Genomic DNA, 15,881 nt, shown 5'->3' with positions numbered 1-15,881 from the left:
GCTGGCTGGGCTCAGATGGTATCAGTAGAAGGCTCAGGAATTTCATTTTACTCTCAGAGCTTGAGAAAACAACACTGAAGGTTACAGATCTGCTGGCTCGTTGTCCAGTACCTGACCAGTACAGCTTAAAGTACAGTTGATTATTCCTATTATTATTTAACCTAATCTCTCTTGTTGGTGCTAAAATTATTATTTTTTTATTCTTCAAACTTGTAATTTACAGAAGTTATTGTTTTTCTGACTCTGTGATCCTGAAAATCTAGTTCAAACAATTTTTATTTATTTTTTTTGCCAATATCATTTATCAACACTACTCTGGTTCTTTAAGTTTAGGAGCCTTTTTAAATCTGAAGGCTGAAAATGAAATTCTTTTAAATGAATAATCAAAACCAAAGCTGAAGGATCTCAAGTGACTCGTTGGAAGTAAAAAACGATGAAATGAAGGATGGCTCGAGACTTTTGCACAATGCTGTGGTTTCTGAACCGTTTCTGCATGAAGACGGACTTTTTTATTTATTTTTACAGTGGTTTAACATTTGTAACTGATGAGCGCCACCTTATTTAATACTGCCTCTAAATTCTAGACCATTTTTAATTTTTATAAATGATTTATTTTTTCTACATTTCAAGCTTCTGTTTTGAAGGGAGCTGGATAAGAGGGCTGTTTGTCTTCAGTAAACAAACACGAACAAAAGTGAGCAGCAGAGCAGAACTACATTCCCGACATTCCAAATCCGGTCAGCGTTGATTCTTGGAGTTATTTCAGAAATGCTGAAAGTCGGACGTTTTATCTTCAGCTGCCGTTTTCTGGCCCAAACATCAGAAATTGAAGCATCTCGTCCAACTTCTGTCATATAGCAATAAATCACAGTCAGGTTTTAGTGTTGTTTGTTTCATCTGTCGAAGCTTCTTCAGTTTTATGTGAAGAATTAAAGATAATTCACTTATTTAGGTGATTTAACTCTTATGTGTAGCTTTCTGCCTTAAATTATATCTGAGAATAAAGAAAATTAATGAAACTTTGTTTCTTTAGAGTTCTCTTGTGGTTTATTTTTTTTGGTTTGTTTTTAATTTTTGTTCCTGTAAATGTTTTTTTATTCATGTTAACCTTTAACCCTGGCTTTCTTCAGACAGGATACAGAATAATGCACCAAACTTTATTCCAGGCTTCTGGAGGAGCTTTCAACAAAGTTTGCACATGAAATATTTAGCTTCAGGCACCTTTAATATCACCGTGTTGTTTTTACTTCACTGTGTGACTTAAGAACAGCTTAAATGTATTTGTTTTTATTAGAATTGTTCTGATTTTGTTTGTGGGATGCTGGGAGATGCATGTTAGCAAAAAGGGGCTAGCTTTTACCATCGCTGCTGAGTTTGTTATGGGGAAAGAGGTAAGCAGCAACATTTAGATTTAATTTTTATTTATGTCTTGAAAATCTTTCATCTTTGGGTAAGTTTGAAGTGTTTTCCTGTTTGTGCTTCCTGCTCTTGTACTTCCAGCTTGCCTGCTGTGGCCGATCTGATGGAGACGTGCATCGACGACGTGCTTGCGGCTGCTGTGGTTCCTCCGGCGACGGCTGCAGAGGAGATCGGCCTGAGCACTGCCTACGCTGCTGCAGAGGATCCTCTCAGTCTCGCGGGTGAGTCTTCATGAGCAAACCCTGATAATGTCTTTTTAAATAAACTAAAAGTGTTCCATCCCGTGTGATTTCAGAAGCAGCAGCTCGTCTGAAGCAGCTGGAGTTGGAGGGCAGCCTCCTTCCCGCTACTCCGAGAAACAACATCAACGTCAATGTAGCCATGAACAACCAGGCGAGTGCCCATGGACGTAATTTTCACTTTAGATGTGGGGGGACACGGGGGGGAGATCTTTACAGTATGTTCTAATGGGAAACAGGCTTCAACACAAACGTTTCTACTTGGTCCTAGAGCTCAACCAGTGTCAATTTAATATAAAGTAATATTGCTTTTGGATGGTAAAAAGTGCAGGGGTCAAAACTTGACTTTGGAAAAAGTGGGGGGACATATCCCCCCCCCCCCCCCCCCCCCCCCCAAAATTACGTCCATGCGAGTGCCCATTTCCCCTAAAACCATCAGTCGGTGCCTTTTCCGTGTCGGCTGTGAGGATTTAACTTCTGACTCCACTGTTGACAGGATGATGTGGTGAAGCTCACAGAGAAATGCAGTTTGAACAGTTCAGGCAGCAGCCCCGTCGTGACTCCACTGCGCCCCCCGGAGGATATCAAGAGCAACATCCTGAAGGCCCAAGCAGAAGCTGCTGCCTTGAAGGTGGGGAACAGAAACCACAGATTTGAGGGAAAGGGTACCGGCCGGTATATTCATACTCTGTTGGCTTTAACTTAGAACTCTTTTAAAAACACAAGTCTTTGTCAGTTACAGGTGAACTGTGATCAATTATTATTTGACGGATACCATATTCCGTGCATCTAGATGGTTTCTGAGTTCCCTTTCCCCTTGATTTTTGTACTTTTTCTCTCAGGGTCATTTAGAGGAGCCTGTCGTTACAGATAAGAACTGCAACTTGCAGGAGGTTCCCACCAGGTAAGAGTGTGGAAATACACGTTTTGGCAGTGGAAAGACAGAGAAACTTGTTTTTATTTGTTGTTTTGTATGAAACCAAACGCACACACACCTCCTTTATCCGACAGAGTCATGCTCTGAGTCATTCTAAGCCAATCTCACACTCCCTGTTGTTAGAGCAGATTAAACTCTTAAATATTCATGACAATATTACGTCACTTTCAGTCGGTCCTCATAACAAACCCCACATATGTACCTGCTAAACCTGTACACAGCCGAGAGGTTTAGGAATATATATTTACCTTTTAGAGTAAATGGAGGATCAGTAAACATGTTTAAAAAAAATTAGGATTCAGTAGGGTAATGTTCATTTCATCTCACATTTTGTTTTTAGATAAGTCTGTCACACACACACACACACGTTCCACTCTCCGTGTGTTGGTCAGGTTGAAGGTTCCTGCTGGCCGAACAGGAAGTAACTCGTCTCTTTCTGTTAGCAGCCGACCCGATGTCCAGGATTCCTGGGAGCTGGTGAACCCAGCCTCACTCAGCTCGTCGGCAGCAGTCAGGTCTGTTTAAACGTCTCTGGGCCGCGTAAACTCACAAGAGAACTTCTAAACCCTTTTGTTTATTAAACATAATCTGATTATTAGATATTTCCTGTGTTGTAAGGTCTTGACAATGATGAAAAGAACTTGAATGTGGTACTTGAGTAATTTTTTTTACTAATAGGGCTTTTCTGTGTGTGTGTGTGTGTGTGTGTGTGTGTGTGTGTGTGTGTGTGTGTGTGTGTGTGTGTGTGTGTGTGTGTGTGTGTGTGTGTGTGTGTGTGAGAGAGAGAATTTAAGATCACATAATTTTTTTATATATATCTATGTATGTATGTTTATATGTACAGTGGGGCAAAAAAGTATTTAGTCAGCCACCGGTTGTGCAAGTTCTCCCACTTAAAATGATGACAGAGGTCAGTAATTTTCATCATAGGTACACTTCAACTGTGAGAGACAGAATGTGAAAAAAAATCCATGAATTCACATGGCAGGATTTTTAAAGTATTTATTTGTAAATCAGGGTGGAAAATAAGTATTTGGTCAATAACAAAAATTCAGCTCAATACTTTGTAACATAACCTTTGTTAGGAATAACAGAGGTCAAATGATTACTATAGGTCTTTACCAGGTTTGCACACACAGTAGCTGGTATTTTTGCCCATTCCTCCATGCAGATCTTCTCAAGAGCAGTGATGTTTTGGGGCTGTCGCCGAGCAACACGGACTTTCAACTCCCTCCACAGATTTTCTATGGGGTTGAGGTCTGGAGACTGGCTAGGCCACTCCAGGACTTTCAACTGCTTCTTACGGAGCCACTCCTTTGTTGCCCGGGCGGTGTGTTTGGGATCATTGTCATGTTGGAAGACCCAGCCATGTTTCTTCTTCAAAGCTCTCACTGATGGAAGGAGGTTTTGGCTCAGAATCTCACGATACATGGCCCCATTCATTCTGTCCTTAACACGGATCAGTTGTCCTGTCCCCTTAGCAGAAAAACAGCCCCAAAGCATGATGTTCCCACCCCCATGCTTCACAGTAGGTATGGTGTTCTTGGGATGCAACTCAGTATTCTTCTTCCTCCAAACACGACGAATTGAGTTCATACCAAAAAGTTCTACTTTGGTTTCATCTGACCACATGACATTCTCCCAATCCTCTGCTGTATCATCCATGTGCTCTCTGGCAAACTTCAGACGGGCCTGGACATGCACTGGCTTCAGCAGCGGAACACGTCTGGCACTGCAGGATTTGATTCCCTGCCGTTGTAGTGTGTTACTGATGGTGACCTTTGTTACTGTGGTCCCAGCTCTCTGCAGGTCATTCACCAGGTCCCCCGTGTGGTTCTGGGATTATTGCTCACCGTTCTCATGATCATTTTGACCCCACGGGATGAGATCTTGCGTGGAGCCCCAGATCGAGGGAGATTATCATTGGTCTTGTATGTCTTCCATTTTCTGATAATTGCTCCCACAGTTGATTTTTTCACACCAAGCTGCTTGCCTATTGTATATTCACTCTTCCCAGTCTGGTGCAGGTCTACAATTGTTTTCCTGGTGTCCTTCGAAAGCTCTTTGGTCTTGGCCATAGTGGAGTTTGGAGTCTGACTGTTTGAGGCTGTGGACAGGTGTCTTTTATACAGATAATGAGTTCAAACGTGCCATTAATACAGGTAATGAGTGGAGGACAGAAAAGCTTCTTAAAGAAGACGTTACAGGTCTGTGAGAGCCAGAGATTTTCCTTGTTTGAAGTTTGAAGTGACCAAATACTTATTTTCCACCCTTATTTAGAAATAAATTCTTTAAAAATCCTGCCATGTGAATTCAAGGATTTTTTTCACATTCTGTCTCTCACAGTTGAAGTGTACCTATGTTGTAAATTACTGACCTCTGTCATCATTTCAAGTGGGAGAACTTGCACAATTGGTGGCTGACTAAACACTTTTTTGCCCCACTGTATGTAAGTGTGTATATATATATGTATGTATATATATATATGTATATATACATATGCGTGTATATATATATATATATATATATATATATATATATATATATATATATATATACATGTATATGTATATGTATATATATATATATATACATATACATGTATATATATATATATATATATATATATATATATATATATATATATATACATATATATATACATATACATGTATATGTATATATATATATATATACATATACATATACATGTATATATATATATATATGTATGTGTGTGTGTGTGTGTGTATATATATATATATATATATATATGTGTGTGTGTGTGTGTGTATATTTGTATATATTAGGGGTGAGCCGGATACTCGTTTCAGATGAGTATCCGGTACGGATAAAGCATTTTTGACGAGTACGAGCATGACACGAGTAAAACTCGTAAATATCTGTAATCGTGTTGAAGGAAAATCCTCATTGGGTAACTGACTGTCTTCACGCTCTGTGATTGGCCAGTCACATAGAGCGCCCGCCCCTCCCTACACACAAAACACTCTAGCCGGCCGGGAGCGCAGTCCGTCCGGCTCATCCACGCACGCACACAGTAACAGATCTTGTGCTTGCTTCACTGTTGCTCACGTTTCTTCAGTTTTCCCTAGGTTTTCTTCAGCTCGCCTCTTTTTCGGTCGAATATTTAAAGTTACCTTTTTCGTAACTGACATGGTGCATTTGATAAGACAGAGCTGACGTGCTGCATCAGTCACCTCCGCTCCGGTCGGGTTTTTTTTTTTAACTCCCTCTCTCTCCCGCTCACCCTCTCTAGCTCTCAGACACACACACCTCAATCCATATTGTTTTGTTTAACTTTGTGTGTGGGGCAAAATGCCAAGAACGTTAAGAAAAAAATCAGTTTAATCAAATTAAAAAAAATATATATATATAAAGTTGTGTCTGGTTCTAGCATTTCATATTTCCTAGTTCCTACTGCATGAGTTCAGATGTATTAATCCATGCACTTAAATATTAATGTTCTGGTTTTATTGAAAAACTTGTTCTGTAATAATTCCTTTACTATTGTGATCAAAAATATTTAATCTAAATTCTGAGGTTGCTCTGTAAATAGTTTTCAAATAAACTATACACATAGCAACTTCTGATCAATCCATATCAATTTCAGACTTAAAATAATATATTGATGTAAACCACACCCACTTCCGGTTAAATCACGCCCACTTCCGGGTTATGCCACGCCCATTCCGAGTACAGATACGGATACAGATAATTTAGTTGGTTGAACAGATACAGATAAAGATAGTGGTGTACTCGCTCATCCCTAGTGTATGTATGTATATATATATTTCATGTTATCTTAAAATTATTTTATTTTTTATGGTTTTTATTTTTCAGTCTTATGTTAAGCACTTTGATCTCCTCCCAGGGTTGTGGAAAGTGCTCTATAAATAAACTTGATTGATTGATTGACTTTATTAGTGCCACCATGAAGAAATTTTAAGGAAAAAGTAGAAATTCTATTTCTAAGGAAAAATATTTTTGTCATTATTATTGTGACTGAAAGGTTATGATGGTGTTCTTACTGATTATCCCAAAAAAATGTTGTTCCATTAAATGCATGGTGCCATTTTTTGGATAACAGCATCCATAGCAGAACTCTGAGAACTTCCTTCGATCCTTCACAATAAAAGTCTACAACATGCATTTTGAAACATGGGGGTCCAGTTCCTCTTGTTAGGGTTCTCTTTGTCATGAGTCTTCTAGGTGTACGATTCTTGCTTTGAGTGCAAGAGGTCAAATCCCGGATGAGCCCCCATTTATGTTTTGACAGTTTATGGGGTTTTAATATAAAATGGAGAGTAATCACATTTTTGGAGTTTAAATGACGTCCTTAATAGAAATGTCTTCATCCCAGATGATAAAATATCTAATACTCATTTTTATCGAGTATAAGTATAACTTATTACTACCATAGCATACCGTGATCCACAGGAGACTCACTAGTGTTTGTTTCTAGTCTTTGCTGACATCTGTCACTGTGTTTGAGAATTGTGTGTGTGTGTGTGTGTGTGTGTGTGTGTGTGTGTGTGTGTGTGTGTGTGTGTGTGTGTGTGTGTGTGTGTGTGTGTGTGTGTGTGTGTGTTTAGTTACATTTCTGCCTGGATACTGCCTGTGGAGAGTGACACCAATAGACACATTCATTCACGCTTGAGCGAACAATTCGCAAACGCTGCATGCTTCTGGGTTCATTGGTGCGTTTTATGTTGTCATTATCAGGCTGTTTGTCTCCTTCCTTCTGGAGAGAGTAAAAGGTCCTAAATCAACAAATCTCTTTCTATTGACCAATTTAAACAATAAAACTCAAATCTGTCGACTAACACGCCTTTATGAAGGATGTTTCTAATAATTTTTATGTTATATGAGAAGGTGTTTCTTTATGAAATTATGAATATTAGCAATTTGGGTGTTAAAATATAATATTACTGCAATGCGTGTTTACTTGTTTGTGGTCTCATTCCTTCTTTTGTAGTGCTGAGAGGATAGCCGAGGATTCTGTTTCCAGGATTCCTGCTGCCTGTGAAGGTTCGGCTCCAAAGGTAACACGTAAAGCACGTTTCTCTCTTTCTGTTACCGATGGTAACTGGAACAACATGGAAATCGTTTAAAAGTCTCGTCCCAACCCTTAGTGTTTACCTTCCTATGGCCTGGTGTTTATTGCTTTTGTTGCTGCAGGGTAAAGCCGAGGAGTTTGACCTGCAGAGCTCTTCTCCTCCGTCTGAAAACCTGATCGACTTCACCGATCCGACTCCTCCTGTAAGTGAAGGTTTATTAAAGGGAAGTTCCAGTCACGTTTGTTTGCTCCCGATCCGATTCTGAGTCTTTTGATTTTAACAATCTGTCGATACTGAGTCCCGATCCGATACTTTACAAACTCATTAAGAAAAAAGAGAACGCACTAGAGTTGTTTTTAATTCATTAATGTGTTTCTTTCTTTCTGTATTTGTTATTTCTTTAGCTTATCTGCTATAATACATCCCTCGTTCGGGAAGTACATTAATAAGAAACGTGTTAATATTAATATATGTAAAAATAATTTATTACCATTTAAATGAATAAGAAACGTGTTAAAATTGAGAATAAATGTAAAAGTAGCCTTTTAGCTAATTTAAAATGGTTTAGTCAGTGTGCAGCTTCAGCGACAGCGATTGTACAGCACATGATGGTCGGCAGCAGAGTAACATTTTTTTTTTTACCAAACTCCTGTGGAGCTGCTGCGTCTGTAAAAGTAGAAAGAGAAAGCGGATCATACCGCGACTCAAGGAGCCTGCAGAACCAGACTTGTGCAACCACAGATGCTCATCCAGTGTGGTAAATATTCAGAGGCTCATCAGAGTTGAATGCAGCACTACCATTCTACCTCACTAAATGCCCAGCACACATTACATAGCCTGGCCTGCCAGACTCCTTCTCTGTTTCATTTACTAAAGAGAAAGGGTCTGGGAACTCTCCTGTTCAAATAACCCCACCCCATGCAAATTCTAACTGAGCCAATCAGCGCTGAGTATCGTACGTCGCAAACCTTAACGCAGAGTTTGTCATAAACATGGCGACTGAAGCGGAGTTCGCTGCGGCTCTTTCCTCTGTTCTAAATGACTTGAATGTCTTTAAAACCACAACAAGTAGAAGCTCTAAAAGCATTTCTTCTAAAAGAATAAAAGATGTTTACCCCGTTGCCAGGTGCCTTTTTTTTTCTACAGCTAAAAAACTACAGCGTCGCGCGGTACAGTCGGCATTTCTGATTGGTTGTTTTTGAACTGCCTAGTCCCGCCCCTCAGGGGCCTCTCTGCCTGTGAGTTACCAGACTCTCTCTCTGTGCAGAATTAAACCGGACGAGCCTGGCAGACCAGGCTACACATTACACATGTTTATTACACGCCCTTTGCTGTTCATTTAAAAATGCATCCAAATTACAGACATCTTCTCTGTCTTGAGGAGACGATGCTCTGTTAGCTAGCTGCTACACGTTGAGGTGTGTGAACTCCTGGACTACCTTAAGTTATGTTTGTTGTTTTATATGGTTAAATCCGATTTTTCCCACTATTCCGATTTCCTGAAAATCACGTGATCGGACCCGATTTCCCATCACATGATCACACATATGCGTGTTTGTTATTTTGTGTTGAAGGTCCTGTCAGTGCAGCAGCCTAAGCCTGTCATCACACCTCGCTGGATCATTCCTGCATCCGCTGTGAGCTCACTTCCCTTTCATCTGTTATCAAGTTTCTTGTATAAAAGATCTGACACGATTTGCTCCTTGCAGCCTCCGGGGATCCTCGCTAACGGCCTGATCGACGTAGAGCCCCAGTCTAAAATCTCCCCTCTTCTCCTCCCTGCTGATGGAGGAGCATCTCTCCCCCCGACCCCTCCCCACCTCGCACAGACCCGGAATGCCATCCCCACCAGGTAACCGTTCTAACTTCAAATTTTTAACGTTTCCATAAAGGTCCCTTCGCTTGTGACAAACTTATGTGAAAACAACAAAAGAACGTATTCCTGATAAACAGTGTAAAGAATAAGAGATTTGCTCTCCTGTCTCCTGCAGCGTTGCGGTTCAGCCACCGAACTCCGAGGATGGAACCAAACCCAGAGGCCTCCTGACCACGGAGCTCTGATGAAGCGAAATGCCGCTGTCGTGGCAATATTCAGACTTGGAGGAGGCAGCAACGCGAGGCTCGGACCCACCACAGAACCAAACGTTGCTTTGATTCTGTTCACCTACTAAATTCATCCAAGTCCATCAGAGCTCTCCTCCATCATCAGCATCACCTGTTGGGATTAGGCAGAGCTCATGACATAAGTTCTCACGTAAAGCTGAATTATATCAGATTTATTTTTAGTACCACTGGATCTCTGGAAGTAGATTCGCACGTAGAGCTTCTCAAACACTGAATGAAGGACTGAAGATTTTTCGAGAAGAGACACAAACTTAAAATAAAAACCAGCAGAATCTTAACCATTTTTTTTTTTTTTAATAGTTTTAGAAGTTTGTTTCAACCACTGGATTATAAAATTACACTGGGTTATTTTTCCTACACTGGACTCTTTACAGATTTAATACCAATCCTGGAGTGCTCTTATCTTTGTATTTGAATTTAAACTCCCACTGCAGCGGTGAGAAGAAACATAAACTTTTATCCTGTAAATTTTACCTTTTTATTCAAAATTAATTTTTGCTGCTTTTTAATCCTCAGTTTCAAGCATTTGTTTTAAATTTGGTAAAAGCTGGGACCACTTTTTCTTACCTGCCTTTTGTAAATGAATGTATTCCAACATCTCAGTAACAAGTTCAGATGTGTTCATCAGCACTGGAGGAAACCCTGTGAAGTAGATGAAAGTAGATTTTGTACAGATGAAGTCATGAATGCGTTTTTTTATGTAGTCTAAGTCTGATGATTTTATTCCCACAAACAACAGACGGCGGTTTTCCTGTCGTCTTGCCGTAGCAGATATCTGTATTTATACTCGAGTGTTTGTCCCAACGTGTTCCGTTACGGCCGTAGATGAGCTGCAGACCGGCTATAGTCTTCTGTGTTTTTGAGGAGATGTTGGAAGCGTACTACTGATGGTCTCCTGGTGATGGTCTCTAAATGCAAACGCAGTAGAAAAACGGTGGCAGCCGTTTCAGATGCTGTTTTCTATAAAGTGTTTTCTGGTTTAAATGATCATGAATGAGTAAAGTCTGCTACACTAGGAAACAGTCTATTCTTGTACTTTTTTAAACTTTAATATCCCTTTAATGTTCAAAATTGTGATGTCATGTAAAATGTCAAATTACTCTCGTCGTTTCATGTACACTGGCAATCTGTCCAGGGTGTACTCCGCCTGTTTGCCCAAGGAGCTGGAGCTAGGCACCAGCCTGCCGCAACCCTGCGTGGAAAAGCGGGTTGGATGTATGTTTTATGTATAAAAGAAGCTCCTGCCCCACTGAAGTCCTTTTAAACTTTTACTACGACAAACATGAACCTGAGTGACGTTCACATTTAAACTGAGAAGAACAAAAAAATGTTTCAGGAGTTTTCTGGTCCAAGGTTTTGCCACAAATTCACAGAATTGATGCAAAACAAGACTAATAAAATTGTTATGAATAGTTTTAAGTTGTGGAACACTGAAAAACTATTTAATGATTATTTCTGATTCTAATCTGTCACTCTTGAGTTTTTCATGCAGGCTGAACACGAAAATAGTCCCATGCTTGCGTTCTTTTTAAACACAGAAACAGTTTTGTTTACCTGTTTGTAGCTACAGTTTCGCCGACAGCTGCCGGCTTCTTCAGGCTGACGCTGATGGTGGCGCGTCACTTCCTTCTCCGTTTATCTGCGGGCAGCAGAGGACGTTGTCGCCCTCTACTGCCCGCTCTCCCCTCTCCGACGATGCAGTCCCATGCGTGGTCCAGCGTGTAAACTCCGTCGTCCCTGTTCATGGTCCCACATCCACGTCTCCTTATCTCTATTGCTTCCTTGATCCATCTTTTGTATTTTTGTTGTTCAGTGGTTATGATCCGTGTGCTGTCCCAGTCCATTATATGGTTTTCTCTTAAGCAATGATCTGTTACGGCTGACTTTTTTATTGTACTTTCTGCTTCTTCTTTTGCTGTGTATGTTTTCGATTTGCCTCTTTCTCGCACTCCTTTCTGTGTTCTATTGTCCGTGTATTGAGTTGGCGTCCGGTTTCTCCATAGACTGTACATATGTTTCTCCTATGTATGTTTTATTGCATATTTTGCATGGGATTTCGTAGATGACTCCACATTTTTGTCCAGCTGATATTTTGTCTTTTGGGTACACTAGTCTGTTTCTAACTGTTGTGTATGGCTGTTGTGTATGACGAAAATAGTCTCCTAAACTTATCTCCTGCATTAGCTTCTGATAGAAAATAGACGGTGAAACTCTAGGATTTGAAAATCCTGACAGATCTACATCAGGTGGTTGCTTGGACTCGGCCCATTTCGACTCGAGATGAGGAAGGTTGTTGTTTTCAGTGTCCAGGAAACAGCAGAACATGTCTTGGCTAGCAGAAACTAACCATTAGCAATTCAACCGCACGGCTCCTCCAGACTTATTTGTAGTGATAAAACATTCATATTTCAGAGCAAACGGCATCAGTGGTGGAATTGTGTTGCTGTTATCCAACCACTCCAAATCCTGCCGTTTTGTGCCACTCTGCAGCAGCAGACTTGTCCGTGCTGATCCAGGCGCTTCTGGGCTTTTTTTGCCCCGAGTACAGCTTGCAAGGCATTCATTCCTACCCGAGACCACTGCAAATGTATTAATCAAGTTTCCCACACCTTCTGAAGGTGAAACTCAAATTTTATGAACTTGTTCATCTTTCAAGCCTAGTTTCTTTTCATTTTCATGATTAGGACTTACAGGTTCGTTATTTTTAACCGCTCTCCTCTCTCTGTAGCCACTGGACTAGATGCGAGGGACACCTTGGACAGTTCTCCAGTCCATCACAGGGACACATGGAGACAATCAGTCACAACTTGGTATAATTTCAAGTCTCTGATGAACTTAACATGCATGTTTCTGGTCTGTGGGAGGAAACTGAAATACATGCAGAACACCTACACATGGGCAACATGCTAACTCCACACAGGAAGGCAGCAGCCAGGGTTCCAACCCTTATCCTTGCTTCAAGGCAGCAGGGCCACCATGAAGCTTACAGATGAAGAAAACAGAAAATCTGACTGTTGTGGAGAAAGTTAAAGGTGGTTAACTCATGCACGGTGTTTCACCCTAATTTGCTAACTAACTCAAAACACCTGCACAGGTTTCCTTGGCCTCCAAATGTTCTGTCTGGGTTAGAAGTTTACAGGATCATGGACAAGACTGCTGTCTGCACACAAGTCCAGAAGACAGTCATGGACTCCCTCAAAAAGAAAGATAAGTCCAGTACAACAGCTGATTGGTTTGCTGGAAGGACAAAGTTTAGATAGAACCAGCCACGAGGAGAACTGCAGCCTTGAGACGATTAAGGAGAAAAGTTCATTCAGGAATCTGGGGAAGTTTCACAAGGAGTGGACAGAGGTGTCTGTCATCTGGAGAGGTCATATCAGCATCTTACATGGATAAGGAGAAACATCTGGGCTGGTGCCTATTTGTAAAGTTTAAGATTAAAAATCTCAACAAATGTATATCTTAACAAGCTTTATAAGACATTTAGACATTTATTTCTTTATTTTTAAGAGACAATCTTACTATTTGCTTCTTAAACGTCAAAATCTGCAGAATTAAAAAAAGGTTTTCATAAGTAAATGTTTGGTTTTCTAAAGAAATATTTAATGTCCCACTGATCATAAGTTCCTGCTTTATTAAAATCCTAATAATTTGTCCCCAAAATCTAAAACCCAGATGGTGAAACAGCAACAGACTTAATCTTATTGAATATTCACCTTTTCACCACTAGATGGCAGCACAGTTTCATTTTTGCGTGTTAAGTGTTAGAATGAAGCAGATTTTATAAGTAATAGTTATTAAAAACTATCAAACATTTTACTAAGTAATTTAAAGTAAAACTAAATTATGGTGGTTTGGAGGAAGTTCTTCTGAAACTTAAGCTTTAAAACAAATTAAAAGCATTTTGGATTCAAGACCATTTTTTGTAAGTTGCAAGTAAATGCTTTTATTTTTTACAATTTAAAATTTTCACTTTAATTTACAATTTTTTTCATAACATTTTTTCACCCTGTAGTTTGACAAGTGAGGTGTGTTAAAACATTACACACCCCATAGGGGTCACTGTAGCTCAATAATTAGTATTTCTTTACAAATAAGTCCAACAGCTAAAAGTTTAAATGGTTTTTCTTTTGTTTGGGATGTTTGGATGAATTTGACAGTAAATTGTGATCCTTTGGCAATTTTGTCCCCTACACATCTGCCTCATGGGCATAAAAAGAAGGCTAAAAGTCGATCTGCAGAGAGCAAACCTGAATCATCTTTTTTATGAAATCACAAAGTAAATACGTAGATGCTGTTTTTAGTACTCTTTGACTGATCTGAGTTACAGAGCAGCTCCTGGTTGGATAATTTTTACGCATCAGCACGTCCTACAGCTCAGTAAGTCAGCCAGGATGGCTCCCCTCAACAGATGGGCCGCCTCTCCTCTACCTTCCAGATGAATAATTGATTTTTGTACATGGACCTTATGCCAGGTCATGATTGCTTCAGCATGCTCAGAACTCTGGGTGGATTCACCGTGGGTCTGGTGTGTCGACCTGATGGTGAAAAACAGATCATGTGACGTCTCCCAGTGATTGGAAACAAGAAATTTGTGTCAACAGGTGAAAGCTAATTACAGTGATTAAAGGTGCAGTATGTAAGAATATAGTGATAATTTTACAATGAGAAAATCCCAAAAGAGTCAGTTTCAATCATTGGAAGGAAAGTTATACTGAAACTTATTTCATATCCAGCTGGCTCTGGGGATTGTCAGAGTAACCATCAGTGAGTGTGGGGGTGCTGTGTCTCCTGTGAGCTAATACTGCGGCGCCGACAATTGTAATTTGACGACAGCCGGCAAAAAGCTCCCGAGTTATTTAAAGTGGTTTCAATAACCAAATTTTTCCACAGGATGTCATTTTTTACTTCATTTCTACATAATGCACCTTTAATAGTATCTGCCTTCTGCTCTGTGGCAAGAAACTGAAGTACATGCAGAAACCTGCACATGCGTGAGCAACATGCTAACTGCATCATTTTGCACAAACTAAAAAATAGCTGTGTGTGTGTGTGTACATATGTATATATACATATATACAAAAAATTGTCCATTTGAAGGCACGAATTAAGGAAATGTCTTTAAAAACGGGTTTTTAGTGTTTTGAAATAAAATACAAAGTATTAAACAAAAATAACTTCCTTCAGCCCTTCAAAATAAGAGTCCATTACTACCTCAAAACATCTAGTTAATTCTAATTAATTAACCTAATTAATTCTGGCAAAACTCTGACTATTTTAAATGACATTTGTCTGTTTGAGACTATAACTGCACATTCTCAGTCATCTACTTTATCTGTCAGGTTTTGCAAGAGTTTGTAAAATGTTCAATATTAGTTTTTTATCATTAAAAAAGGGAAAATTGATTTTAATTCAATGTAAATCCAAATTAAACCAATAAAATGAGCACAAATATGGTGAAACATAAGTTATAGGTGGAATCTTTGGGTAGAAGAGTGAGAAATCAACAAGTGATCTCTGCAGCGTGGACTGGTGAAGGTGTGAGTCTGCCCATCATTAACATAAAGACTATTGTAGTGTTTGTGTAGCTGTTGCCGGAGATAGCTTTCTGTGATGTGGCATTGTGAAAATGTGCTTTCACATCTTAGTTTTTGAAAACAGGTGTGTGTGTGTGTGATAAAGACACGAGCAAGTGATAATTGATCCCTGAAGGGCTGCATTGTGCCAGCGGGTGTGTGTTGTCTGAATGTGTGTGTCTGTCAGGTGAGTCGGTGATGTGCCAGATTCGGTAAAATGCCTCATTATTCATACAAAAACAGACACACACACACCAGTGGTGGCGCCGGGGGGGGGGGGGGGGGGGCGCTAGGGGGCGCTAGGGGGCGCTATAGCTACCCATGGATCAGTCATTGCAGGTAAATTAGAATTTTTTTTACAATTTAATTTTAATTTAACATGTGGATATGATAATATTTAACATACAAAATAAAAATAATCAGTAAATTATCATATACATAGTAAAAACTTAAACCAAAACAGGTAATTGATGTTAACCTTTGACCTCCTTTTCCACCTGCGAACGAG

At 39.8% G+C, this 15,881-nt stretch overlaps 1 protein-coding gene across 5 annotated transcripts in view; it reads left to right on the top strand.

Annotated features, from left to right (window-relative positions):
* Positions 1-9,883, top strand: part of epb41l5 (erythrocyte membrane protein band 4.1 like 5) — a 38,009-nt gene extending 28,126 nt beyond the window's left edge. For 2 of the 5 annotated variants that reach the window (XM_054747063.2, XM_054747062.2), the window contains exons 17-26: positions 1,501-1,640; positions 1,715-1,812; positions 2,155-2,289; positions 2,501-2,562; positions 2,988-3,110; positions 7,592-7,658; positions 7,795-7,875; positions 9,248-9,310; positions 9,383-9,525; positions 9,665-9,883. In XM_054747063.2, the coding sequence (XP_054603038.1) occupies positions 1,501-1,640; positions 1,715-1,812; positions 2,155-2,289; positions 2,501-2,562; positions 2,988-3,110; positions 7,592-7,658; positions 7,795-7,875; positions 9,248-9,310; positions 9,383-9,525; positions 9,665-9,734 (982 nt within the window). In that variant the 3' untranslated portion in view covers positions 9,735-9,883. The remainder of the gene's footprint in view (positions 1-1,500; positions 1,641-1,714; positions 1,813-2,154; positions 2,290-2,500; positions 2,563-2,987; positions 3,111-7,591; positions 7,659-7,794; positions 7,876-9,247; positions 9,311-9,382; positions 9,526-9,664) is intronic. The other 3 variants (XM_070544421.1, XM_015966752.3, XM_015966751.3) reach the window with 3 other exon arrangements.
* The last annotated feature ends 5,998 nt before the right edge of the window (positions 9,884-15,881 follow it).

Source organism: Nothobranchius furzeri, chromosome 14, assembly GCF_043380555.1.
Source record: "Nothobranchius furzeri strain GRZ-AD chromosome 14, NfurGRZ-RIMD1, whole genome shotgun sequence".
Taxonomy (NCBI): domain Eukaryota; kingdom Metazoa; phylum Chordata; class Actinopteri; order Cyprinodontiformes; family Nothobranchiidae; genus Nothobranchius; species Nothobranchius furzeri.
Note: the sequence above shows the minus strand (reverse complement) of the source record. Positions and strands in the feature narration are given on the sequence as shown.